Consider the following 27,509-nt stretch of genomic DNA (forward strand, 5'->3'; position numbering starts at 1 on the left):
AACTTTGATGTGGAGGCTGAAGTATGAGTATGCAGACATCCCAAGTCTCTTGGAAGTTCCGGGAGTCTCCCGCAAATGCATAGAGACTCCCAGATGCCCGCAAATGAATGATAATTTCCCGGAAATCGCGCGTCTCCCTAAAAATCCTTAAATAGTCTCCACCGCATCCCTCCCAGTTCTTCATGTACATCAGGCACAACTCAACCCCACCGCTTTTCAGGCATGTCACACACAACTCACCCCCACTGCTCTTCAGGTACAACGCATGCACACGCCCGCTCCACTCTTCAGATTCGTCGCACCCACATGCCCCCACCGCATTTCAGATACGTCACGCGCACATGCCCCCCACATGACTTTTCCCAACTTGGGATGTCTGATAATGAAAAAAAGAAATAAACATTTACAATATTCTCGTTAAACACAAACAATGAGTGTAAGCTAAACCAAAAAATTAACAAAACAAAACAATCCTTGAGTCTAACATTTAAACTAGGCGATATAAATTCATTCATTCATTTTGTTTTCGGCTTAGTCCCTTTATTAATCTAAGGTCACCACAGCGGAATGAACAACTAACTTATCCAGCATATGTTTTACGCAGCAGATGCCCTTCTAGCTGCAACCCATCACTGGGAAACATCCATACACACTCATTCACACACATACACTACGGTCAATTGTAGCCTACCTAATTCACCTGTACAGCATGTCTTTGGACTTGTGGGGGAAACCGGAGCATCTGGAGGAAACCCACGCGAACAAGGGGAGAACATGCAAACTCCACACAGAAACGCCAACTGACCCAGCTGAGACTCGAACCAGCGACCTTCTTGCTGTGACAGTGCTAAAAACTGAGCCACCGTGCCACCCCATCCATACATAACTAAACATAAATAAATAAATAAATAAACATAACTATGAACAGGTGTACCTAAAAATGTGGCCAGCGAGTATATATATATATATATATATATATATATATATATATATATATATATATATATATATATACATACATACATATAATATCATTAAAGAATAAAAGCCTTTTCATGTTGAATTTAAAGAAAGGAAACAGATCATATGTTCTGGTTAAGTACTTTTATGATAGTTCTGCGATATTGATACTGTATACATAATTAAAAGCCCAAATTGAGCTATTTTTTTGACATCCACTATACTCCACTATACTTAACAGTTAAACCGAATAATTAATCCACAACTTCTGATCAATAGCAATGCATGCATGAGCGTCACAGCAAGAAGGCAGTCGTTTCTGGATTCCTCTTCAGAACCCAACACTCTAATTCTCGCCCAGATTAGCAGCGCTCTGATAAATTATGCTGTGTTATGGATACATTCCTGCTCCTTCAAGGTTATATAGCATTCAATATGCAGTAGAAGAGTGAGAGACAACTAAATTCAGGTCAGGACACAGCAGGACGCTTTCCTTTTCATGTTTGATCCAGAGGGGTCACTTCTGCAAACTCATTAAGACAGAAATGCAAATGATCTTCTTCTTTCACTATATTTTTTTTGAGGAAGAAAAAGGCAATTATTGTGGCTTCTTACTGTAAAAAAAAAAGCAAAATGCCAGACAAGAGATGTGCATTCACTGCTTTTTTTTGACATAGTTTAGGTGTTTCTGTTAATTTATGTTTGCTGACAGTCTAAGGTCCAGCGATGATGCAATGTTCAGCTCTTAAATGATGCATAAGCAGTGTGCATTTTGCTTTGAAGTCTCGCTGAATTGTGAACCGTTATACGTTCCTGTCCTCACAATCAGGTTAGATATCATCATGCTGAAGGATGATGTGGATGTTACTCGGACTGTTGAGCTGGTTTTCTATACTAAAAATTGAGACCAAATTATTTTCAAAAAACAACAGGTAAACATGGTGGCTCAGTGGTTATCACTGTTGCCTCGCAGCAATAAGGACGCTGGTTTGAGGCCCCCGATGGTCAGTTGGCGTTTCTGTGTGGAGTTTGTATATTTCCCCCACAGTCCAAAGACATGCACTATAGGTAAATTGGGTAAGCTAAATTGTCCATGGTGTCCGTTTGAAGAGTGTATGGGTGTTTCCCAGTGATGGGTTGCATCTGAAAGGGCATCTGCTGCATAAAACATATACTGGATAAGTTGGCGGTTTATTCCGCTGTGAATGATTAATAAAGCGACTTTAGCCTAAGTAAAATGAATGATTAAATGAACCATTGACCTCTATAGTAGGATTAACAAATACTATGGAAGTCAGTGGTTACAGGTTTCTAACATTTCTAGACAACAAGAGCAAGACAAGAACAAGAACAACAAGAAACTCAAACATGTTTGCAACAAGTGGAAGGTAAGTAAACTTGACAGACTTTTAAGTTTTAGTCAACACTATCCCTTTAAGGCGTGGCAGTGGCGCAGTAGGTAGTGGGTCGCTTGTTCAAACCTTGGCTCAGTTGGCGTTTCTGTGTGGAGTTTGCATGTTCTCCCTGCCTTCGCGTGGGTTTTCTCCGGGTGCTCCGGTGTCTCCCACAGTCCAAAGACATGTGGTACAGGTGAATTGGGTAGGCTAAATTGTCCGTAGTGTATGAGTGTGAATGTGTATGTGGATGTTTCCCAGAGATGGGTTGCGGCTGGAAGGGCATCCGCTGCGAAAAAACTTGCTGGATAAGTTGGCGGTTCATTCCGCTGTGGCGACTCTGGATTAATAAAGGGACTAAGCCGACAAGAAAATGAATGAATGAACTATCCCTTTAAAGCAGGGGTGTCCAAACGCAGTCCTGGAGGGCCGGTGTCCTGCATATTTTATTAACAACCCCAATTAAACACACATGAACCAGCTAATCAAGCTCTTTCTAGGTATACTACAACAGTGGTGTCCAAACTCGGTGCTGGAGGGCCCGTGTCCTGGAGAGTTTAACTCCAACCTCAATCAAACACACCGGAACCAGCTAATCAAACTCTTTCTTGGTATACTAGACACTTCCAGGCAGGTGTGTTGAAGGAGCTAAACAATGCAGGAAACCGGCCCTCCAGGGGCCGAGTTTGGACACCCCTGCTTTGAAGGTTCATGAATCCCAAAACACTTAATATGTTGACACTATAGGCCTATGTGTAGCACATTGCTGAAAGAACCATTAGGACGCTATTATATCTGAAGAGTGAAAGTTGGTCATTTTTGTTTAGAGCAAATTCGTTCTTCCGGTTTAAAAGTAAAATTTCGAAGAAACGTCACAGCCATGACGTAAATGTGCCATTTCTGAGTGGTGAATGGCCGCCAATACACAATGATTTCATCTGGTTTTCCAGCCTGACCTCACAAGGAAACTTAAGTCTTTTACGTTTTGTCAGTTTAGTGGCTAATTCGTACAAAGTTCAGTTGTACAAAGTGAAGTTTTACTATCTAATTTCGAGAGGAGCACGTGATATGATCGACTACAGCTGGTCCTTAACGCCAATCATTAGCTACTCTGTAAAAAAAAATTTTTTGTTATTGTACGGGGAGTTTTTCCGGCAGCTGGGTTGCCGAAAAAAAAAAGAGTAAAATAACGGCTGTTAAATTACAGACATTTACTGTAAAGTAACAGACAGCTTTACAGAAACTTACTAGAAATTTTAATTTAAGTATATGTCTGTAATTTACTGTCTGTTGTTTTACGGTAAATATCTGTAATTTAACAGCCGTTATTTTACGTTTTTTTGCCAGATAAAAATAAAATACCAGTTTTTTTTTACACTGTAGCCTGTCGGATCCTTCCAAAACTACTCTAAATATCCTGCCTAAACTTCATTCCCTATCTTCGTTTTGGAAGCTCTCTGTTTCTCTTTCCTAACTTTTGTTATTGTATGTATTGTATTGTATTGTATGTTCTCTTCAATGCAGTGATGTTTTATTTCTTGTATTTAATAAAAAGATAAATCAATAATTCAGGAGAAAATTCTCATTCAATCCAATCACAGCACAGGACACTATTATAAACTTTTTACATTCAACAGAGGAAAGAAACTCAAACAGGTTTGTGATAGGAAAATGATGACTGACATTTCGGTTTTTGTCAAACTGTCCCTTTAAGCGTCATCAAACTCTAAAACACATTTTTGGAGATGTTGACAGACATGAAATTGGTTATTTTTGCGTTGTTTATTGCAAATTTGTTCTTCCAGTTTAAAAAAAAAAAGCTTTTGAAGAAATCAAAATGGTGGCTTTGTGTTTAACACTGTCAGCTGTCAGCAAGAAGGTTGCTGGTTCAAATCCCGGCTGGGTCAGTCGGCATTTCTGTGTGGAGTTTGCATGTTTTCCTCGTGTTGGCATGGGTTTCCTCTGAGAACTCTGAGATTACAAACTACAAAGCCTCAATCATTAAGAAAAAGGTCATCATAAGCCTTTAAAAATGCATTATTTTGATGTCAAAGGGTGTTCAGCGTTTGCATTAATTCACTAGAAAGAGCCAGTTCGGTCCAATCATCCCAAACTATTATGAACTTATTTTATGTTCAACAGAAGTAATTAAAACACACTGTCAGGTACAAAACCTGTTACTGGGGTGGTACCTTTTCAAAGGGTACAGTTTCATACATTTAGGGTACACTTTTGTTTTTTGATAGTACTTTAAGGTGCACAGTTGTATTTTTAGGTATTAAGTTGTCCCTTTAAAGTAGGCTACATATGTGCCCCTGTAAGGTACGTGTATCTTTTGAAAAGGTACCACCCCAGTGAAAGGTTTTGTAATTTGATTTGATTTAGTTTGTGACAGGAAAATGGCATATTTTTCGTTTTAGTCGAACTGTCCCTTTAAGCGTCAAGAAACCCTAAAACACTTTTTGTTTTCAGATGTCGACAGATATTTGTGGCACCACGTTGCTAAAAGCACTAGGCCTACTAGGAGACATATAACCCTATTCATTATCAAGTTAAAATTGGATATTTTTGTGTTGTTTAGCTACTTTAGACTAAATTTGTTATTCCGAAAAAGAAAGGTTTTTAAAGAAATGTCACGGCTGTGAGGTAAATGCCTTTTTTGTATTATAATTGAATACAAAACAGATAAAATGAATACAACATCACTGCATTGAAGATAAAATACAAAAACAAAAGGTAAGAAACTGAGGGAAAAAACGTCACTATCATGAAGAAAAAAGTCATAAGCTTTAAGAAACATTATTTTGAGTTTCTATAGAAACTCAATATACATTATTTCAGGAAAAAGAGCCTGTTTGATTCAATCACGGCAGACTATTATGAATTTATTTTATGGTCAACAGAAGAAGGAAACCCAAACAGATTGCTGTAAGAAAATTACAGAATTTTCAGTTTTAGTCGAACCTTTAAGCGTCATGAAAAAGCATGTTTTTTTGCTGATATATGTGGTAAAAACACATATGTTGAGGTAAAAATGGTTGTTTTTAGTTGTTTAGAGCAAATTTGTTCTTCCTGTTTAAAAAAAAAAACGTTTGAAGAAACGTCATGGTCGTGAGGTAAATTTGAGGTTTTTCGTTATTGAAAAATAACAGCAATAAAACATCACTGCATTCAAGAGAAATCCCGGGGTTGGTTTTTAGCGTTTCTGTGCCTTAATTCACAAGAAAAAGCTTGATTCAATCACGGCGGACTATTATGAACAGAAGAATGAAACTCAAACAGGTTTGAGACGAAGAGTAAACGATGACAAACTTTAAAGGTATGCATCAGTGCTCTCTGTAAACAATGTCAATGCCCATTCATGATGATTTACCAGTGTTGATAACAATATAATAGCATGCGTTCCACATTTAATTCAGGCTTCAATTTTTTTCTATAAAATAATATTTTTTATGATTTTAATATTTTAAAGTCCTGTTAAAATCCACTTGACAAGCTTTATAGTGAAATTCAAAATGAGCTAAATTGTATTTATGGAGAATTACATTGACGTAATGCAATAATAGAGTTCATAAAAAGGTTAGACTTTCAGAGGAACCATTATGTAAAGTAATACAGACTGGCCTTTTAGTTTTTCTTCAATCTTTATTTTTTTTATTCAGACCACATTTTGTTGTTAATCAGGAATGTAGGCTAGAATTACTCTGTAGTGCCTTTATTTCCTGCTACTAACACACTATTTTCTTATTTTGTATTTAATTTACTGAACTAAATTAAAATTCTTGACAATGTAGATAGGCTTTTAATAATTGTCCAGAATATGTTATTTTAAAATAATAAATGTTTTGCCGGCTCATGAGCTATGGCATTACAGGCCTTAATGCGTTTCATATGGAGCCTTTAAATAACCGCGCATTAAAATAAATCCTTGCAGTTTACAATAACAACACATCTGTCCTGCCATGCATATATTTCTTTTTAAAATTGAAAGGTCCGATTGTTATCCCAGGAGCCAGTCTCAGTGTGTGTGTGTGTGTGTGTGTGTGTGTGTGTGTGTGTGTGTGTGTGTGTGTGTGTGTGTGTGTGTGTGTGTGTGTGAGAGGCTCAGTTTTCCGCTACACTCTGGAATGCGGCCAGTCCCGTCTCTCTCTCTTTTCCCGTCTCTCTCTCTCTCTTCCTCTCTCTCTCTCTCTCTCTCTCTCCTGAATCCACATTCGGGTTCCAAATCCAAAGCCTTTGATCTTTCTCGCTGTGTCTCCTTTACCCGGAAGAGAACCGTCGCTTTCCCTCTCAGCTGGGATGAAGGCGCGCGTGGAAATGTTGGCCCGTCTCCATGCTCGCACCAAATATGGTCATACAAAGACTGGGGATGAAAGAGGCCGCCGCCGCCAGATCAAAGGCAGCCACGGCTCCGCCCACTGACCCCACCTCCGCCTGCTTTATAAAGATCTGCCTCCTACTCCAAACTTATTCTCACGCAAGCCGCAGAAACACTTCCCAATGTTTTTCTTCCCCCTTCTTGTTTTCTGCTACGCCGAGGGAGGGCTCCTTCTATTTATCTGTGTATTTAAATCGTGCGAGCGCGTTTTGTAGATGCTATCGTAAAAAAAAATCATAAAATATTTAATATGATAATTTGAGTAAAATGGTTAAATTAATTTAATTTGTGTTTGCAATTAATAATAATAAAACAATTCGGGTTTTTAATGCACTCTGTGAGAGTTCCCAGTTGCGAATCAGTTGTTAAATTTCAGTATATTATGCAACATATACATTATTTAGCTATATATTTATTTAGTGTTTATTTTTTAATATTCATTGATGTAGTTTTTTTGTCCAAGCTTATTTTTTTGTATGACATCAACGTGTCATATATGAACATTTAATCAAAAATCATGAATTTCTATAAGCTATAAAACGTGATAAATAAATGTAAAAATGATTATGCCGTTTATGTTTTCATAAATAAGCCTAAGTAGCCTACCTTAAACATTTAAATTAAGCTTACCTTGAGAACAAAGAAGCATTCAGGTCAACTGCGAGCATTTATTAAATCTAGCAATATGCATGTGAAAACGGATTTAATAAGATGACTGTGATAAAAAGAAACAACATTCCTGATCTTTTCAAACGGAATCTCTTCCTCCATTAAAGACTACAGCTGCCTTAAACAGGGTTCCTCCATTTACATTCTGCATCTCTGATGACAGCCTTTGCAATAATGCAGATCATAGGTTATAAGTACAGTAGGTTTTTTTTCTCACTGCATACCATTTTAATGTTTGAGTTTTTTTCTCAGATTTTCAGCATTAAAATATAAAATCAGAATTGTGATCATCACAAATTTCAAATAGATTTTTTCTGATATTTTTAATTTAGTAAATCTGATATTTTTCCTGCAGAAAGTAGCAAGTTAATTAGGCTATTCTATATGGTACTGGCAAAACTAATTAAATAAAAAAAAAATTTATACATTGTCTTTATTTTAGTCGTCAAATAATAATAATTATTAATTGTATATTATCTTAAAGAACAATTACGCTTTAGGCATTTTAACCATTTTCACCATTTATTTATATCAATTCAGTTGAAACACTAAATAAAACATAAGGCAATAATGGCGTAAAAAGGCTATATTAAAATGTAAACATTTTAATTAAAGTATTGTTGTGCATTATTTTGGTTGAATGCAAAATAGTTTCAGCTCCCCTAATTTGATGTATATCAGTCATGATTTATACACTTAACAAAAAGCTTCAGTAGCTATAAATTGAACAAAATATGATTAAAATTTAAATAATATTAATAATCCAGACGAATGCAGTTTTCTGTTTATCAACATGTTCAGACAAACCACTTCACATGTGTGCTGTAAATCCTATATATTTATGTTGCGCTCCAGTTCATCTTTTCTAATTGGCTAAACAGACGACACCTTTCGTTTTGAAACTGCCCCAAAATGAGTCAGAGAACAGATTCGCCGTTTCCTACCTCCTCTTTCAACGCTTTCTGTCCATTTGGTGGAAGAAATGTATAAAATTCCCCTTCACTTTCCTCAGGAGCGTCAGTCAATGTATATGTGCGTGCGCGCGCGTGCGTGAGGTGTCAATCAAAGCGGCGGCTTCCCTTTCATCTCTGTAGTCAGTCAGAGATCAGGGGGAGGAGTACAGCACTACACTCTCTCCAGCCCAACATTACTCTCAGTCTCTGCTGAGCTCATTTCTGAAGAGGGACACCTTTTTTACCCAACAAACCAAACGGGAATGACACACACCATCTGAACTCCAACATTTCTTTTTTTGTTGTTGTTGCTTTTATTTTGAAACAAGTGAAACTGTCCTTTTCTGAACTTTAAGTTCCAACTTTTTCCTTCCACCAAAGGATTCGTATTTTAACTTTTTCCCCAAACCCGCTATTTTTCTTCCTCTGGATTCCCGAGAGTTTTTCCACCGGACGCGCGCGCTCTTGTTACCGTAAACCAAACACACTCACGCGCGCGTGTTCGGAGTGCGCGAGCTGACCAGAAACAAAACAACTATACGGGGGGTTTAATTTCAATTGCACGCGTTTGCGTCCCTGGCGTTTGTAGGGTGAGGAGGACTTTCATTCACCCGAGAAATGCCGCAGTTGTCAGGTGGAGGAGGCGGCGGGGACCCGGAGCTCTGCGCCACCGATGAAATGATCCCGTTCAAAGACGAGGGAGACCCGCACAAGGAGCAAATCTTCGCGGAGATCAGCCACTCCGAGGAGGAGGGAGACTTAGCGGAGATCAAATCATCTCTGGTCAACGAGACAGAAATCAGTCCCAACAGTAACAGTCACGACGTGAGTAGCACACCTCCAAACGCACGTGAAGCTCCTGCTTAACCCCGGTCAAAACTTCAGTCGTCCCGCTGTTCAGGACTTACGATTTGTCTTCAGAATTGAGAGCGATGTTGATGGTTTATTAGCCTCTGTTCCGTTAGAGTGTGTGTGAGGATGGTTTAAATGGCAGAGCTACACGTGTTAAAGTCAACAAACCCATTTGGACCTGTTCTTTTTATATGTCAGAGGAGGGAAAGGACATCTTTGATCGGTATTTCCTTTATTGATCACAGAACTTGCAGCTTTTTTTAGATTTCAATTTATTTTTGTTTAGTCAAAGTTTTGCTATTTCTTAACACACATTCGTTATTTAATTTTAAAAAGGTGTTGGGGGTTTTATTGTTTCCTTTGCTAATCATAAATCATAGATTTTTATTTTATTTTATATATATTTAAAATGTTTGTGTTTAGTTAATTTACTGAAGAGCTGTTAAAGATATTGCAAATAAAGCATTGCAATACTGCTACTTCAGCTAATAATAACAATATATAATATTTTAGCTTTGCTATTTTCTTTTACATTGTTGCTATTAATCATTTATTTAGAAATATTTATCATTAATAATTATTTAGGAAGCAGATGTATGCTACACATAACATATTATGCAGCATAATAATAATCACTACAATTAATAATTTAATATTTCCGGGATAAAACAAGACATTTTTTTACCTCTGTTTTATTTTGATTTATTCTTTTAGCCACAAAACTGCAATGTTTAATTAATATAAATTAATAAATCTTTGAATATGTTTAAAAACCAGAACATTAGATTTATGATTGCGACAGCAATTTGCTTCATCTTAAATAAATAAATAAAAGACATATTGCAGTTTCACACAAAATAAACAGTAAACATTTATCCAAATGAAGCATTTTGTGAAGCATTTCTGCACTGGTGTAATTTTCAATTTAGTTTGTTTTCAAATTCTTTAGGTGTGCTTTTATTCTACTTGATAGATTTAAGTAAAATGAGCTGATGCTTGGCTTTATTAATGAAATGTATTTCCTCCTGGCATCAACAGCACGCGGGGTTGCAGGTTGACATGAGAAAGAACAAACTGATGGGCTGAATGTTAATTGGGAAAGCAGTGCAGATCCCTCGCTCTGCTGGAAGGCACCCAGAGGGAGCTGAACTCCAAATGGAGTTTATTTCCCGGCACTTCTGATTCATAATTCGAAGCGAACGAGAATAGCCTTTCTTTTTTCCTTCCTCGAGATGCACCACATTTGTGGTCAGACTCTACGGCAGGGAGAAAATGATTGAGTTAATCAATGTGTAAATGAATTCCAGTTATCTTTTCCCTATGAATGCCTGCTTTATTTTGCAAGAAGTAAAAAAAACAAACATGTTTTATTTTAATAGGAAAATGAACGCAATCTGTTAATATATTTCTCCTGCATTCTGAACAGGCAGCTAGACAGTCCCAAATAACACCAGACTCTTACCATGAGAAGCACAGGGACCATCCGGATGATGGTAAGTGTTATGGCTTGTGGTGAAAATTAACAAAAATAAAAACCTGCAAGATGATTAATACTTTAATTCACTATTTGACAACATCTGTTATGGTAAAACGTGTGAAGAAACCAATTCCAGTGTTTTCTTCTTAATTCAAATGCATTGCATTTCAAATGCACCCATGTTTTAATTCTTATATCAGCTGTGCATTTTGATTCAGTTTGAGCATTTTGAGTTTTCGTGTACACAAAATAATACATTTTTAAAACTGTTAGAACCATTGAATTCCATAATAGTAAAAACAAATACTGTGGAAGTCAGTGGATGCAGCTCTTTTCAAAACAACTCATTTTGTGTTCAACAGAATTCTTGAATTGACTAAATTTTTTTTTTCAATTCAATCGCATCCTGTCTATTATGCTTAAACGTACACTTATGAAGAAACCAATTCCTATATTTTCTTCATAATCAAATGCACGTTTGTTTTAATGGCTATTTCAGGTTGTGCATTGTGCAGTTTGAGGTTTCTTTTATCGTTGAATACAAAACAATATATTTTAAAAACTGTAATTGCATTGACTTCCATAGTAGGAAAACAAATGCTGTGGAAGTAAATGGATGCAGCTCTTTTCAAAACCACTTTGTGTTCAACAGAATCCTTTAATTTACGGAAACAGTTTTTTTTCTATTTGACCTCATCATGTTAAAACATACACTTGTAAAGACACAGATTCATGTGTTTTCTTCTTAGTTCAAATGCACTTTATGCATTTTCTTGAAAATTCAAATGCAGGTACATTTTAATGGCTATTTCAGCTGTGCATTTTGATTCAGTTTGAGCATTTCGAGTTTCCTTTTTCCGTTGAACACAAAATAATATATTTTAAAATCTATTAGATCTGTTGACTTCCATAGTATAAAAACAAATACTGTGGAAGTCAATGGATGCAGCTCTTTTCTTAACAACTTACTTTGTGTTCAACAGAATACTTTAATTCAGAGGCATTTTTTTTCTATTTTACCACGTCTGTGCAAAAAAATACACTTGTGACAAAACCATGCAGTTCATGTGTTTCCTTCTTAGTTGAAATGCACATAGATTCTAATGGTTATTTCAGTTGTGCATTTTAAGTTTGCTTTTTCTAATCAACACAAACTGATATATTTTTAAAACTGTCAGATCCATTGACTTCCATAGTAGAAAAAAAACAAATACTGTGGAAGTCAATGGATGCAGCTCTTTTCAAAACAGTTTACTTTGTGTTCAACAGATGATTTTAATTCACTGAAATATTCTATTTTTGTTTATTTGACCACATCATGTCTATTATGCTAAAACACACCCGAGAAGAGTGTTTCTTCCTAATTCAAATGCACTTTATGTATTATCTTGATAATTCAATTGCATGTACGTTTTAGATGCTATTTCAGTTGTGCATTGTGCAGTTTGAGGTTTCTTTTATTGTTGAACACAAAACATATTATATTATGTATATTTTAAAAACTGTTAATTCCATTGACTTCCAGGAAAAACAAATACTGTGGAAGTCAATGGATGCAGTTCTTCTGTGTTCAACAGAATCAACAGAATACTTTAATTTACAATTTTTTTTCTATTTACCCACATCATGTCTATTATATTGTCTTTATTATTATTTTTTTATTGGATAAATATATTAACATGAAAATGTATAAATGTGTTACAGAGTGTACAGTCTTCATAATGGAAAGTAACAAAGAAATTATTATAATAATAAATAAATAGGTAAAAAATTAAGTAAAATCACATCACGTCTTTAAGTGGAGGTTTTAACAAAAAATTGTAAATGAAAGATAAGGATCCTGTGTTCATTTAAGAGAGCTCTTATTTATTTCCAAATGGGAAACCAAATTGATCGAAATCTTTTAGATGTTTTATGCTTGTCATAGGTAAGTTTTACTAATGGTAGTCATGTAGCAATTGGTGATGTCCACATTTTGAAAGATGACATCATGTCTATTATGCTAAAACACACTCCTGTGAAGACACCAGTTCACGTGATTCCTTCCTAATTCAAATGCACATTCTGTTTTTTCTTGATAATTTAATTATATGTTTTAATGGTAATTTCAGCTGTGCATTTTGAGTTTCTTTTTTCCGTTGGACACAAAAGAAAAACTGTCAGATCCATTGACTTCCATAGTAGGAAAAACACTATGTCAGTCAATGGATGCAGATCTTTTTAAAACAACTTGCTTTGTGTTTAACAAAATACTTTAATTCACTGAAGCATTTTATGTCTTTTTTATTTGACCACATCATGGTTATTATGCTGAAACGTGCACTTGTGAAGAAACCAATTAATTTCTTTTCCAGATTTGCTTTATTTTTCATAATTCAAATGCATGCACATTTTAATGGTTATTTCAGCTGTGCATTTTGAGTCTCCTTTTTCTGTTGAACACGAAAGAATATATTTTGAAAACTGTCAGATTTAATGACTTCCATAGTGGGAAAAACAAAAATTGTGGAAGTCAATAGATGCAGCTCTTGCAAAACAACTTACTTTGTGTTCAACAGAACCCTTTTTTTTCTATTCAATCACATCATGGCTATTATGCTTAAACGTAAACTTGTAAAGTAACCAACTCGTGTGTTTTCTTCGTAAATAAAATGCACATATGGTTATTTCAGCTGTGCATTTTGATTCATTCATCATAACATCCCATGCGAAGGAAATTTCACAGCCCACAGTAGTCTGTTTGGTGTCGACACGTCCTGACACGTGCCAGGGAAGTGCCCCATCTTCCTCTGACACGCTGGCCTCCAAACACACCGTCTGAGACGCTATTGTCAAGAGCAGCATGTTGCTGTGATGGCCCGGAGTTCATTTGATCTCTGTTTGCACCCGGGTCTTTCTCTCTCTCTTTTTTTTTTTTAATGCCAAGCGGGGCGCTGGGGTCACAGTGAAGTGACTTGATTGTCTCTCTCCCTTTGTTCTCCGCTTGCTGTGAATTAGGATGCAAATGTTTCAGCAAAACACTTCAGTGGCTTCAAAACGACTCCCCTGTTTTAAATACCTCAGCTTTCCCTTTTAGCTCGAATTCTTCAGATTTATTTCAAGAATGAACATTCACCCTCAAGTAGATTCATAACTTTATGAGTTTCCATTTTCTGTCGAACGTAAAGGAAGATATCTTGAAAGTATTCGATCTCTTGACATCTATAATAGGAAAAACAAATACTACAGAAGTCTATGGATGTAGTTATCCTCCAAGATTTTTGTCAATAGAAGCTCAAACTAGTTTGTGACAAATAAATAAGTAAATGAGCACACAATTTAAAATTCTGGGCGTCTTTCTCTATTTCTTTAGATTTTTTCTCTATCTCTTTAAGTATCTCTGTAAGTTTTAAGCATACAGCTGAAGTCAGAATTATTAGCCCCCCAGAATTATTAGGCCCCCTGGTTATTTTTTTCCCCAATTTCTGTTTAACGGAGAGCAGATTTCTTCAACACTTTTCTAAACATAATAGTTTTAATAACTCATTTCTAATAACTGATTTATTTCATCTCTGTCATGATGACAGTAAATAATATTTTACTAGATATTTTTCTAGACATTTCTGTACAGCTTAAAGTGACATTTAAAGGCTTAGCTAGGTTAATGAGGTTAACTAGGCAGGTTAAGGTAATTATGCAAGTTATTGTATAAAGATGGTTGTACTCTAAACTATCGGGAAAAAATTGCTTAAAGGGGTTAATAATTTTGATCTTAAAATGGCTAAAAAATTAAAACTATTATTTATTCTAGCTCAAATAAAACAAATAAGACTTTCTCTAGAAGAAAATAATATTATCAGACTTACTGTAAAAATTTCTTTGCTCAGTTAAACAACATTTGGAAAATATTAAAAAAAGAAATAAAAATAAGTATATATTTATATATTTGAGTGACTGGAGAACATCCCAGGACATTTTATTAAAACAAATCTTGCTTGATCCTAACAGGCAAACTCCAAGACTTGTACAGCAAAGGCCACCCGTACCCGAGTTATCCCGGATACATCATGATGACCAATATGAACAATGAACCCTACATGAACAACGGCTCTCTCTCGCCTCCCATTCCCAGAACGGTGAGTCTTCAAATCCCCATTCCTCGCTCTCCATTATTTACACCACTTCATGTCATCGTCACAGCGTGCAGCTCAAGGTTATGACGTTACACCATGGCTAATTCTGTGACCTAAATCTATCTACGTTTTTTTTTTTTAAAGCTATATTCGATAGTTTTTCGTGCATGAATGTATTGAACTTCAGGAGGGATGAGAAGGGGGGTGGGTTTTTAAAAAAAAATATGGTGGATACGCTAGCAGCTGTCCACCCTAATCCTGTTTGGTAGTTTTTGTGTGGTTAAGACTCCCTGTTTGGCAGTTGACTGGTGCCTGGAAGAGACGGCCGCTGCGGGCAGTCTGTGAGCCCGACGAGAGAGAGGGTTTTCTCCGCTGAGCTCATCTCATCCATTGTTTGCACAGCTCCGAATTCAGCTCCTTTATCAGTCTGCGGCCGTGCGATTATAGTTGCTGGGTTTTTTGACGGAAACCAAACACAAGATGATGCTGCAGTTGACCCGATCAAAGCATTTGGGATGAATCGATCGGGCTTTGGTTTTTTTTTTTACCCTATGAGGTGATTACTTTGAAAGTCTTTGGGTCAGCAAGGAGGATTCTTGCATAGGATTGGCATAATCCACAAATAATAGCATTTTTTTTTTTTTTTATTGCGTTCAATAGTTTTGCAGTGGTGTTGCAGAAAGTGCGACCTACCTGAATTTCACTATTATTTATATATATATATATATTAAGTCTGTGTGCAATAAAACCGCAATCATGCCAGATCCATTTTCCTCAACCTCCTCCTTTCCTCAACTTTGCGGTGGCTCAAATATTCGGACACAGTATCTCCAAGGTCTGGGATCGGTTTTCAGCGAGATCAAAGGCATCATCTTTTCTTTTTTTTCCCTTCTTCCTCCCCCTTGTTCATTCCCCTGAAGTTTGGATTGATTTCCATTGGCCATGACATTCCATTGCCTGAGCTCCCACCCAGTCATGAAGCAGTTTTTTTGGTGGTCAGCAGATTTGTATTTATTTTGAGTCAGTTGTGGTGTTTCTACCTGCTGAAACTCCAAATGTACGTACAGTGTTTTCCAATTGGCATCACGGTGCTTGGTGATCCGTGAAAGGCTTTGCATGTTGCTCTAATCTGATGAGCGACATCTGGAAATGGCATCCAGGGCTCCTTTGAGATGACTAACTTGGGGTCAGCAGATAATGTTTCCAGGTAAACACTAGGGCTGCATTGTCTGTGGCGCCTGCGGCTTTGAAGTCGTAATATTTTACCATTCATATGAAATGGCGAATTGGGAATTAAGACAAACCTAGGCATTTCCTCCTTTTGAAATGATTTCCCCTCGCGCCGGGGACGTTTCAAGTAGTTCCGCTTATCTCGGCCTCCTTTTAATCAGTTGAATGGGGTGATGGGGGTCCTGGATTTCAATGAATTGTATAATCTGTTCTCCATCCCCTTTCTTTTCACTTCTTCGTCTTCAATTGGATTATTGCAAAGTTGGAGCACTAGTTTCATCTCACTTAAAAGTCTTTGAGAATGTTACGTTTTTGACCTTCGACCTGTGAGTTACTTTGTCTGAATGTTCACAAATTCTTCAGTGTGTGGCAATATGAATACCTTGTCAAAAACAAAACAAATATCAGAAGGGGAATGAGTGGCTTGGCCAAACAAAGAGTAAACAACCTCAGTATGATTGATAGCTGGTGGTGAACAACCAAATTTAGGTGTTTTCTTACTGTATTTTCCTATTCTGGATTCACAACCAAATAGATGAACACTTGATATGAACACTTGACTTGATTCAGGCTTTTTGACTTATCTAAATTGGTGGTAGATGTATTTCAAAATAGTATTTTATAGGATAAATATAAATGAAATAATCTCTGAGATGTTATTTTTAAAATATATCAGTCTCGCGTGTATTTACCCTTCAGAATGTGGCCATTTGAAGGCTTTTTCACAACAAAACAAATGACTAAAAGGGAAGTTAGTGTTCAGCCGGCACAAAGAGTGAACAAACATTGTTAAACCAAAATTTAGCCTAGTATAATAGGGGCACTGAACAACAAACAAATTTAGGGGTTTTCCTTCTACACCTTCCAACATGCAGCTGCTAAAGACGCTTTGAAGCAAGTGGTGAACAAAGGCCAAATTCCTCCATCAGAGACGAGACCTTTTATCAACGTTTACATTTTAAATAAGTGGCAAGAGGAGTGGGGTGCATTGGGAAATAATAAATTACATGAAATCCAACCTGAAATCTCAAACAGAATTTTAAGACTAGATTTGATTAAGTGATTTTTACCAGTTGTCGTATTGGACAAACGAGATTAACCCACGCCTTTTTACTTAAAGATGAAAACCCCACTCAGTGTTTGTGCTGCAGAACTTCCCTTACTGCAAAACACATTTTACTGGACTGTCCTGCCTTTAATGAATCTAGAAGACTTTTTTTTTTTTTTAATGAAATTAGCTCTCATAAGGACATTTTTTAGCAAAGTGACACTAGAAAAGAGTTTTGAATTTTTATCACGTATTAATACTAGAAATCTTATTTAGCTTGTGTATTCATTTGTTTGTTGTTTTTAACTGTCTATTTATTATTGAAATGTTCTTGCCATGAAGATTGCTGACATGGCAATACATAAAAAATGCATTACATTACTATACCTTCCAATTCTGGATTTACAACCAAATTCATGACATCACTCTTTGATGTTTTTATCTGCAATTTGGCTCACTCGTCTAAATGATGTTGCAAATGTTTCACAATAGTATTTTATAGTATAAATATAAGTGAAATAATCTGTGAGATGTAATATTTGACCTATCTCGGTCTCACATGTTTCACCCCTTACAATGTGGCCATATGAGGACTTTTTCACAACAAAACAAATGAAAAAGGAAATTTGTGTTTACAAAGAGTGAAGAAATATTTGTTAAACCAAAATATACTCCACTATAATATGGTGGAGCTGAATAACAACCACATTTAGGGGTTTCTTGCTGTATTTTCCAATTCTGGATTCACTACCAAATCTATGAAAACCTTTTGATGTTTTTATCTGCAATTTGGCTCACTCGTCTAAATGACGTTGCGAATGTCTCACAATAGGATTTATAGGATAAATATGGAATAAATAATCTGTGAGATGTTTGACCAATATCAATCTTACATGTTTTCATCCCTCAGAATATGGCCATATGAGGGCTTTTTCACAACAAAACAAATGAAAAAGGAAATTTGTAAACACATATTTGTTAAACCAAAATTTACCCCACTATAAAATGTAGCTTTTGGTGAGGTTTTCTTACTGTATTTTCCAATTCTGGATTTACAACCAAATTTATAAACACATGATATGAACACTTCACTTGACATTTTGACTCGTCTGAATGAAATCTATTTAACAATCATATTTATAGGAGAAATATAAATACAAAATTCAGTGAGATGCTATATTTGATATAAATCAGTCTCGCATGTTTTCACTCTTTAGAATGTGGCCACATGAAGGCTTTTTCACAACAAAACAAATGACGAAAAGGGGAATTAGTGTTCAACTCGCACACTTTGAGTGTACAATTTTTTGTTAAACCAAAATTTACCTTAGTATAATACGGTGCCGCTGAACAACAACCAAATTTAGGGGTTTTCTTACTGTATATTCCAATTCCGAACCAGATATATCAACACTTGATATGAACACTTGACTTGAAATAGACATTTGACCCATCTAAATAACATTGCAAATGTATTTCACAATTATTTATAGTATAAACAAATGAAATCTGGGAGTTGTTATATTGACATATATATCTGACAGGCATGTTTTCACTCTTCAGAATGTGGCCATACGAAGGCTTTTTCACAACTAAACAATTGACAAAAAGGGAAGTTAATTTTCAACTCACACACATTGGGTGTGCAATTATTTGTTAAACCAAAATTTACCACACAGCAACCAAATTTAGGGGTTTTCTTACTGTAGTTTGCTTTTCTGTATTCACAATCAAATATATAATTTATATCAAAACAAACACTTTTAATGTTTTTATCTGCAATTTGTCTTACTTTGATGGTTGTTTTTACAACAAAACAAATTATGAAAAAGCGAAATTAGAGTTTAGAGAGTGAGCAAATATTTGTTAAACCAAAATATACCACACAATATTATGGTGGAGCTGAACATCAAGCCAATTTGTGTTGGCTTTCGTATGTATCTTTTTGATTTTGGGAGTAATTTCTGGATTTGTTTTGGAGTTTTTTACTAATTTGGCTTACTTGTCAATTAGAATTGGTCATTTTTTATATATGCAACAATTAGCAATCTGTGACTGTAGAAGAAAAAATATACAAGCTAGTGGTCGTTTTTAATGCATGCATAGTAGCTTATTATTTAAATAAATAAATATACAGTACTACTGATTGCACTACAACTTACAGAAAAAAAAACTTTGAAGGTTTTTTCTGTACTTTCATCTCAGCGGTGTTATCCTAAAGGCAGTTTTTGATGGCTAGTATGCTCTCCATACATATGAACGGCTACTGTAATGCATGTGCTGGAGCAGCAGCTTCTGTCCTTGTGCATTTTTTTACCCCTTCCTCCCCCATCCTGATTGGCCTCTGGCAATGGAGCTTGGGAAGAACCGACCCAAGATACACACTCACACTCTGCCTGCTTTGATGTGGGATGTGACGGATCTCTCGGCGTGGACATGCCGTGGAATCACAAACCCCCACAAACCCTGGCTTTACCTAAAGAGATTTCACACAGCTGGATCTTCTGCTCCCGCTCTGTCCCTTTTTATAGCAGCTTTTCGTGATACTACACTTCCCAGCAGCCCTTAGTACATTTGTCTCAGTTTTTGGGGGTTGGGGGTTCCCACAGATCATGCAATTTCTGGAAAATCATGCAATTTTACGTAAAATTTTTTTGTCCAAATTATGCAATATCATGGATTTTAAAATACATTAGTCAACATTTATGTTTTTTTGTGTGGTGTTTCACGTTTTGTCAATCACTAGCAGATCATTTATTATAGCCTCCAGAATCTGCCCATTTTAGTGTCTGAGTACAGTGTAGCTGTTTTTGTAGCCTGTGGCTTTAAATGCAAATGAGCTGCATCACCCCGCCCACCATTCCCACATGTGTGTCTGCTTCTCATCATGCCATTAGTCAGATAAACAGCAGTCAGTGATAGAGACAGATGAAGCTGAAATACAGCTCACTAGTCAAAAATACCAAGTAAGTTTATTTGATGTATTTGCGGTGGAGTTTATTCAAGCCTTTCTGAAATGACGAGTCTCGCACAAATGCCGTTTGCAGTACACAAACACATGGACACACATATTAGAGTTTAGGTTAATTTATTTGTTGACAAGGTCAATGCACATTAGGAAATATTACTGTAAAATGTGCCAGAATTAGCCAAGATTGGCTATTTTTCATATCTAAACCGAATGTTAAAAAGTCACACCTAAAATCAAAGCATAACATAATAACACATAAGAATACATGATCATATATAAAATACAATAAAAAAACAAAAACAAATTGATAGCAGCAAATGAGAACAAAAAAGCCAAAGACAAACAGTACACGTGTCAAGAATACAGCACTAATGCTGACAATGCTGATTTGTCAATAATCAATTTTTAATATAAATCTGAAAAGAACGAAAAGTGAGTGATCTTCTAATTGTTGGTGGGATAGAGTTCCATTCCATAGCAGCTTTCACTACAAATATTTACTGACTGAATTTACTGTTTTGTGAGGAATAATACGGTCCCCTCTTTCACCAGCTCTAGTAGTTCAGTGAGGAGTCAACTACTGCTCACTAAACTGACACCATGCAGCAGTGGTGATTATAGTGGTTATGAATAACACAGTGCTTTTACTGTCTTTATTACAAACATGCTTATTTTAAAAACGTTTAAAACTTCATTCATTTTCTTTTCGGCTTAGTCCCTTTATAAATCTGAGGTCGCCACAGTGGAATGAGCCGCCAACTTATCCAGGATATGTTTTATGCCCTTCCAGCTGCAACCAATCACTGGGAAACACATACACGCTCATTCACACACACATACACTACGAACAATTTAGCCTACCCAATTCACCTGTACTGCATGTCTTCGGACTGTGGGGGAAACCGGAACACCCGGAGGGAGAACATGCAAACACAGGGAGAACATGCAAACTCCACACAGAAATGCCAACTGACCCAGCCGAGGCTCGAACCAGCGACCTTCTTGCTGTGAGGCAACAGCACTTCCTACAGCGCCACTGCTTCGCCCGTTTAAAATTAAAACTTTTTGTTTGGAATTAAATTTAACTTTTTTTGTTTCACATTTTGTCGACCACTACAGATAGTCGTCTATTTTTCCATGCTACTTTTATTTCCCATTTGTCAAGCAGCAATCGAATACAGTCGTCAACATTTGTAGTGGATTAAAAAGGTTTTTTATTTTATTTTATTTTATTTTTTCAAAATTGACCTTATTTAAGAATGGCTGTTTTTGAATGTTTTAAGACGACGTAAAAAATAGATTTGATCCACTTCCAATGTTGGACACTGTATATTAAAACATGATTTAAAACATCAAGCAGGACTACAACAGGTCATGGAATATCACAAAATTTTAAAAGTGACGTTTTATTTGTCCAAATCATGAAATATCATGGATTTTTATTTGTCATTTAAAGATTTTGCTTTGTTTTTGTGTCACATTTTGTCAATCGCTATGGATAGTCTATTATTTTTCCATGCCTCTTTATTTCCTGTTTGTCAATCCGCAATCGAATACAGTCGTCAACATTTGTAGTGGATCAAAAACAGTTTTTTTTTTTTTTTTTTTTTTTTTTTTCAAAATTGTCCTAAATCAAGAATGGCTGTTTTTGAATACGTTTTAAGGCGACTTAAAAAAATAATAAAAAAGATTTGGTCTGCTTCAAATGTTGAACACTGTATATTAAAACATTATGATTTTAAACATCAGTCAGGACTACAGCAGGTAATGGAACATCATGACATTTTAAAAGTGACGTTTTATTTGTCCAAATCATTGGATTTTTGTTTGCCATTTAAAGATTTTACTTTGTTTTTGTTTCACATTTTGTCAATCGCTACGGATAGCCGATTATTTTTTCCATGCCTCTTCATTTCCCACTTGGCAATTAGCAACTGAATACAGCTGTCAACATTTGTAGTGGATCAAAAACATTATTATTTTTTTTTTCAAAATTGTCCTAAATCAAAATGAGTGTTTTTTAATTAGTTTTAAGACAATTTAAAAAAAATAGATTTGATCCACTTCAAATGTTGAACACTGTATATTAAAACATGATTTTAAACATCAAGCAGGACTAATACAGGTCATGGAACATCATGAAATTTTAAAAGTGATGTTTTATTTGTCTAAATCGTAGAATTTCATGGATTTTTATTTGTCACTTAAAGATTTTATTGATTTCACATTTTGTCAATCGCTATGGATAGTTCATTATTTTTCCATGCCTCTTTATTCCCCCCTTGTCAATTAGCAATCAAATACAGTAGTCAGCGTTTCAAGGTGAAGTTGTCCTAAGGCAAGAATGGCTGTTTGTGAATTAGTTTTAAGACAACGTAAAAAAATTTGATCCACTTTGTGAGGTTCACAAACTAATTTTGAGAGCAGCACGTGATATGACTGATCGTGGCTGATCCGTAATCTGTAATCCATTAGCAAGCCAATCAGATTATTCCAAACTCACCATAAATAGCCCATCTAGCATTACTCCCTTATTTTTGTTTTAAAGAATCCCCCCACCACCCCATCTCCCCCCTTTTTTACTTTACCAGAGGGAGCGCTCAAGAACTACCTGATCTCCCTATTACGTTCTCATCGACCTGGCTGGAGCCCTGGGCTTAATTATATCCGAGCTCAGGGTTCTCTCCCAGGACAACATGCCAAACCTGCTATTATTATCAAGCAGTATCTAAGTGTGAACTCTTGAAAACATTAAAAACATGATGATTTTAAACATCAAGCAGCTTGAGATTTGTTTTGCTCAAAAGAAATGGAGCAAATGATACCATAAATCTTGACGCACTTTGATTTTTAAAATGGCCACGCCACTTAAGTGAAATTAAGTGAAATTCGACTCTTTGCATAGAGCTGGAAACCTGGTTTCACTGTACAGAAAGTCGCCCATTGATGCTTTTAGCACGTTCTTTGAATATGTGACCTTTACGTCTTTTGAAGAAGGCAAGCACATGGGTGATAACGGGCAAACCAGTAGCTGTATCATCTGCTGAGCAGGTCTGAACACCAGCGTGGCCTAGACCTCGCAGATTTTTCAGCCCTTTGAAGTACACTGGTACAGGGTTTTTAAACAGAGGGCCATTGATACCCTGTTTACATCGGCTGCTTACCACAAGCCATATTGAGTCCATGTGTCGAACGTACAAAGCAGAAGGGCTGGCAGTGTTATTGGGTGATTTTTAAAAGCTCTGCCAGCATGGGGCATTTCACCACCCCCCAAATATGTCATTCAGCAACACCAAAATTCCTTCATTGAAATGTCCTGAAGGCATATATTAAATAGATTATGGGTTTTTAAGCAATACAGTTTATGTAGAATAGTTCCATATATACAATTATTAGAGGAGATATACACACTTATACGTGGATTACATTAGTTGATGATTCATTTTTGTATTGATAACAATCCTTTAAATGAGATAAATACATATTTTTTTACATATTAATGTCATTGAGGACATTTTGGGGTCAGAAATGGCAATTGGACAGAATAACCAGCCTGATCTCACGCGAAAACATAAGTATTTTACGTTTTGGCAGTTTAGTAGCTAATTTGTATGAATTCGTACGAGTTCAGTTGTACGAAATTGTACGATTTTAAAAAGGAGGCGTGGCACCTGACCCCACCCCTAAACCCAAGCGTCATTGGGGGATAAGCAAATCGTACTAAATTGTACGAATTAGATCGTACGAAATCATACGAATTAGCCACTAAATCAAAAGTTACAAATTGCCGTGAGATTGTGTTGAAATAACAAGTGATTTCTTCTTTTTTTTTTTTTTTTTTTGAGATTGAATTTTAAAGGTTATTCATCCAAATATTGTTTTATTGACAGCAAAAATAAGTCCATGGCATTTGTCAAATGTGGGGAAAATATATAAAAAATGTAAATATTTGTTTCCACATTTTTCGAGTGCCTTGGACGTCTTTTTGCTGTTTATTCTGATGAATCCCTTACCAAAAGAGCACCGTCACATTAATTAAGCTACCCTTGAATGCTTTGTTTGGTTTTGTATTGTTTTATTGCCACTCAGTATTGGTATTGTGTTGACTACAACTGAATATAAATGCATCTTAAACTATGAATCTGTTATTTTTCTAACAAAAAAAGCTTTAAATTATATAATTTATTTATATATTTAGTTATAAATGAAATTACCTAATAATCTCCTCCATAGCTTACATTATATAAGTAATTAAATATGTCTATATACATTCTGTTATGCATTATATATTATATAATTTAAAAATAGGTTTTTTTTAATCTTAAATGGTTCATACTTGAAAAATGAGGCATATTTCTTGACCTTTTAATGCACTGCTGTTTTGCAAGCCACTGGTAGCACCTGTTGGGGGGATCCTGAGGGCACGCGCAACTGAAGTGCAATGTTGTGTTTTGTCTACGTGCCACAGTTGTCATCACTTTCCTGCATGTTATGTCTCCAGGCCTTGCTGTGACCTCCATCACCCTCCAGCAGCATCTTCAAACCCTGACAAAAAGTAGCTAATACCCCAGTCAGCCCAGTTTAAGCTGTTTTTCCATATTAAAGGGTTAGTTCACCCAAAAATGAAAATGCACGCACTGTTTACTCAAGTGTTTATGAGTTTCTTTGTTCTGTTGAACACAAAATAAGTTATGCTAGTAACCACTGGCTTCTATTGTGTCTGTTCTTCCTACTAATAGAAGTCAATGGTTACAGGTTTTCAGCATTTTTCAAAGTATCTTCTTTTGGGTTTAAGAGAAAGCCAAACTGGTTTGCAATTCAATTAGGTGAAAATAAAACACAGGGTGTTCACTTAATGTCTTAAAATTCAGAAACACAACTTTAGGGCTTAAAAAGTCTTAAAATTATTTAAATACTGAAGTATGTTTATGACAAGAAATTATGGCATTCGTGGCTTTTTAAGGGGTAGTTCACCCAAAAATGAACTTGTACTCCTTATTTATTCACTCTCAAGTGGTTTGTCAAAGCTTTGTGAGTTTCCTTTTTTCTGTCAAACACACCAGAAGATGTTTTGAAGAATGTTCAAGGCCGGTAACCATTGACTTTCATAGTTGGAAAAACAAATACTATGGAAGTCAATGGTTACAGGTTTTTAGCTTTTGTCAAAATATTATATTTGGTGTTTAACGGTAGAAAGAAACTCGAAATAGGTCTGTGACTTGTGAACGATGGCAGCATTGGGGGAAATATGACAAGAAAATAAGACATTTGTAGCTTTTAAAGGGGTCGTTCACCCAAAAATGCACATGTATTCAATTTTCACTCACTCTCAAATGGTTTCAAATCTTTGAGGGTTTTTTTCTGTTGAACACAAAAGACTTTGAAGAATGTATGTAACCGGTAACTATTGACTTCTATAGTAGGAAAGACAAATACTGTGAAAGTCAATGGTTACAGGTTTTTAGCTTTTGTCAAAATATTATATTTGGTGTTTAACGGAAGACATTCAAAATAGGTTTGTGATTAGTGAACAATGACTGCATTAAGAGGAAATTATGGCAAGAAAATGTGACATTTGTAGCTTTTAAAGGGGTAGTGATGAACATGTGTTCACTATTTGCTCACTCTCAAGTGGTTTCAAAGATTTGTGATTTTCCTTTTTTCCGTCGAAAACAAAAGACGTTTTGAAGAATGTTGAAAACCGGTAACAATTGACTTCCATAGTAGGAAAAACAGATACTATGGAAGCCAATGGTTACCGTTTTTTAGCTGTTTTCTTAAACTCAAATTGTTTAGCAATAAATGAGGAGTAAATAAAACATACGGTGTTCATTTAAAATGTCTTAAATTTCAGAAACACAACTTTAGGGCTTAAAAAGTCTTAAAATAATTGAAATATTAAAGTATATTACTTACATTATCTTTCATTTATACAAAAACTGTTTACTGAAGTAAGGCGGAGTGGATATAATATTTAAAAGTAGGCAGGAAAATTAGGTTGAATTTAGGAGCTATTTAATTAGTATAATATAATATAATATATATAATATAATATATAATATATCCATAATAAATGCACTGTTAACAATGTTAAACCTGTCATTTTTTTAAAAGAAATATTACGTTGAAAAAGTGCATACAGTGAAGTATAACATAAAGATATGTGCTATTAAATGACTACATTTGATTTCATTAAATTCTATTGGCTCAATTGGGCCATTAAAACAAATTGTGTTCTCCCAGAAGTGTACAAATTCTTTCATAATGGTCTTGAAAGGGTCTTGACTGGATGAAACCTGCAGAAAACTCAAAAAGAGTTTTGGGTGAACTATCCCTTTAATGCTTGAGTGTTCTCATTTGAAGTCTCGACTGACCTAAAATCGTCATGTTTTTCTCGTTTTACAGTTGTCTGTTTGAAAAGCGACAAGCTGCATTATACGCCAGTTGCAGTTATTAGTGATTCTTTACGTTGTAGAAACAGTGAAACAGAGTGTCTTGTCAGGACCGTCGCCATCTCAGGAGAACTCTGACAGTGATTGAAACTGATTTTGTTTGCATGCATGCATGTCTGCATCTCTGAACTTCATTTGCACTGCGTTTCACCGATCAATAGAGGCTCTGTGCCACTAGGTTCCACTTTTTGTTTTTTGTGAAGCTCATTATTTTTATTTAGTTATTTATTTTGCTGGGCTGTATTTGCTTCACATGCTCCGTGGATCAGACGCCACTGAAATATTCATGCTCCCTGGTGTAGGAGTTGGTAAAGGCTTTCTCTGAGTTACAGTACAAAAGATGGCTTGCCACCAGGCTTTATTAGCGAGGCTGTTTAATAGATGTATGGATGCGTTTTTTTCTTCTTCTCTCCCTCTCTATTCGTGTGTTGCACATCAAACCGACCTCTTTGCCTCATTTTTTTTTTTCAGTCCGTCAGACGTGTGCAAGCGGACGGGAATGGGAATATCAGTGCCTATCAGCTCTTTTTGTGTGGTCTAGGCCATAAAAAAAACACCCTGTTCTTTCGAATGCGAAAAAGAGCCTGTCTTTAATTTTTTGGTGGGGGGAAACTCGTAAAACTTTGTCGCTCCTTTCATATCACCCGCAGAATTGAAAACAAATGCTTCCTTTTTTTTTCCACACGCCTTTGAACCGGCCAATTACGGAGTTGTGAAAATAAAAATCACCCTGTCAGTCTCTCGCTCTTTTTGCTTTAACTCCATTCGCTTTGATTTCTCTCCTTGTTTTTTTGGTCTTCTCATTTGTGTTGAAGGTGTGTATGTATATATATATATATATATATATATATATATATATATATATATATATATATATATATATATATATATATATATATATATATATATATATATATATATATATATATATATATATATGTGTGTGTGTGTGTGTGTGTTTTGGAGGAGGCAAGGGGGGGGATCAGTGATGTCAAAGTCAAAACCGAGAGCAT

The 27,509-nt window shown here is 35.7% G+C and overlaps 1 protein-coding gene across 6 annotated transcripts in view; it reads left to right on the top strand.

The window, feature by feature from the left end:
* Positions 1-8,554: 8,554 nt before the first annotated feature.
* Positions 8,555-27,509, top strand: part of lef1 (lymphoid enhancer-binding factor 1) — an 89,316-nt gene continuing 70,361 nt past the window's right edge. For 5 of the 6 annotated variants that reach the window (XM_087235175.1, XM_087235173.1, XM_087235176.1 and 2 more), the window contains exons 1-3: positions 8,555-9,179; positions 10,633-10,699; positions 14,671-14,798. In XM_087235175.1, the coding sequence (XP_087091301.1) occupies positions 8,973-9,179; positions 10,633-10,699; positions 14,671-14,798 (402 nt within the window). In that variant the 5' untranslated portion in view covers positions 8,555-8,972. The remainder of the gene's footprint in view (positions 9,180-10,632; positions 10,700-14,670; positions 14,799-27,509) is intronic. The other variant, NM_131426.3, reaches the window with a different exon arrangement.

This window comes from Danio rerio, chromosome 1 (genome assembly GCF_052040795.2).
Source record: "Danio rerio strain M-AB ecotype USA chromosome 1, GRCz13ab, whole genome shotgun sequence".
Lineage (NCBI taxonomy): Eukaryota > Metazoa > Chordata > Actinopteri > Cypriniformes > Danionidae > Danio > Danio rerio.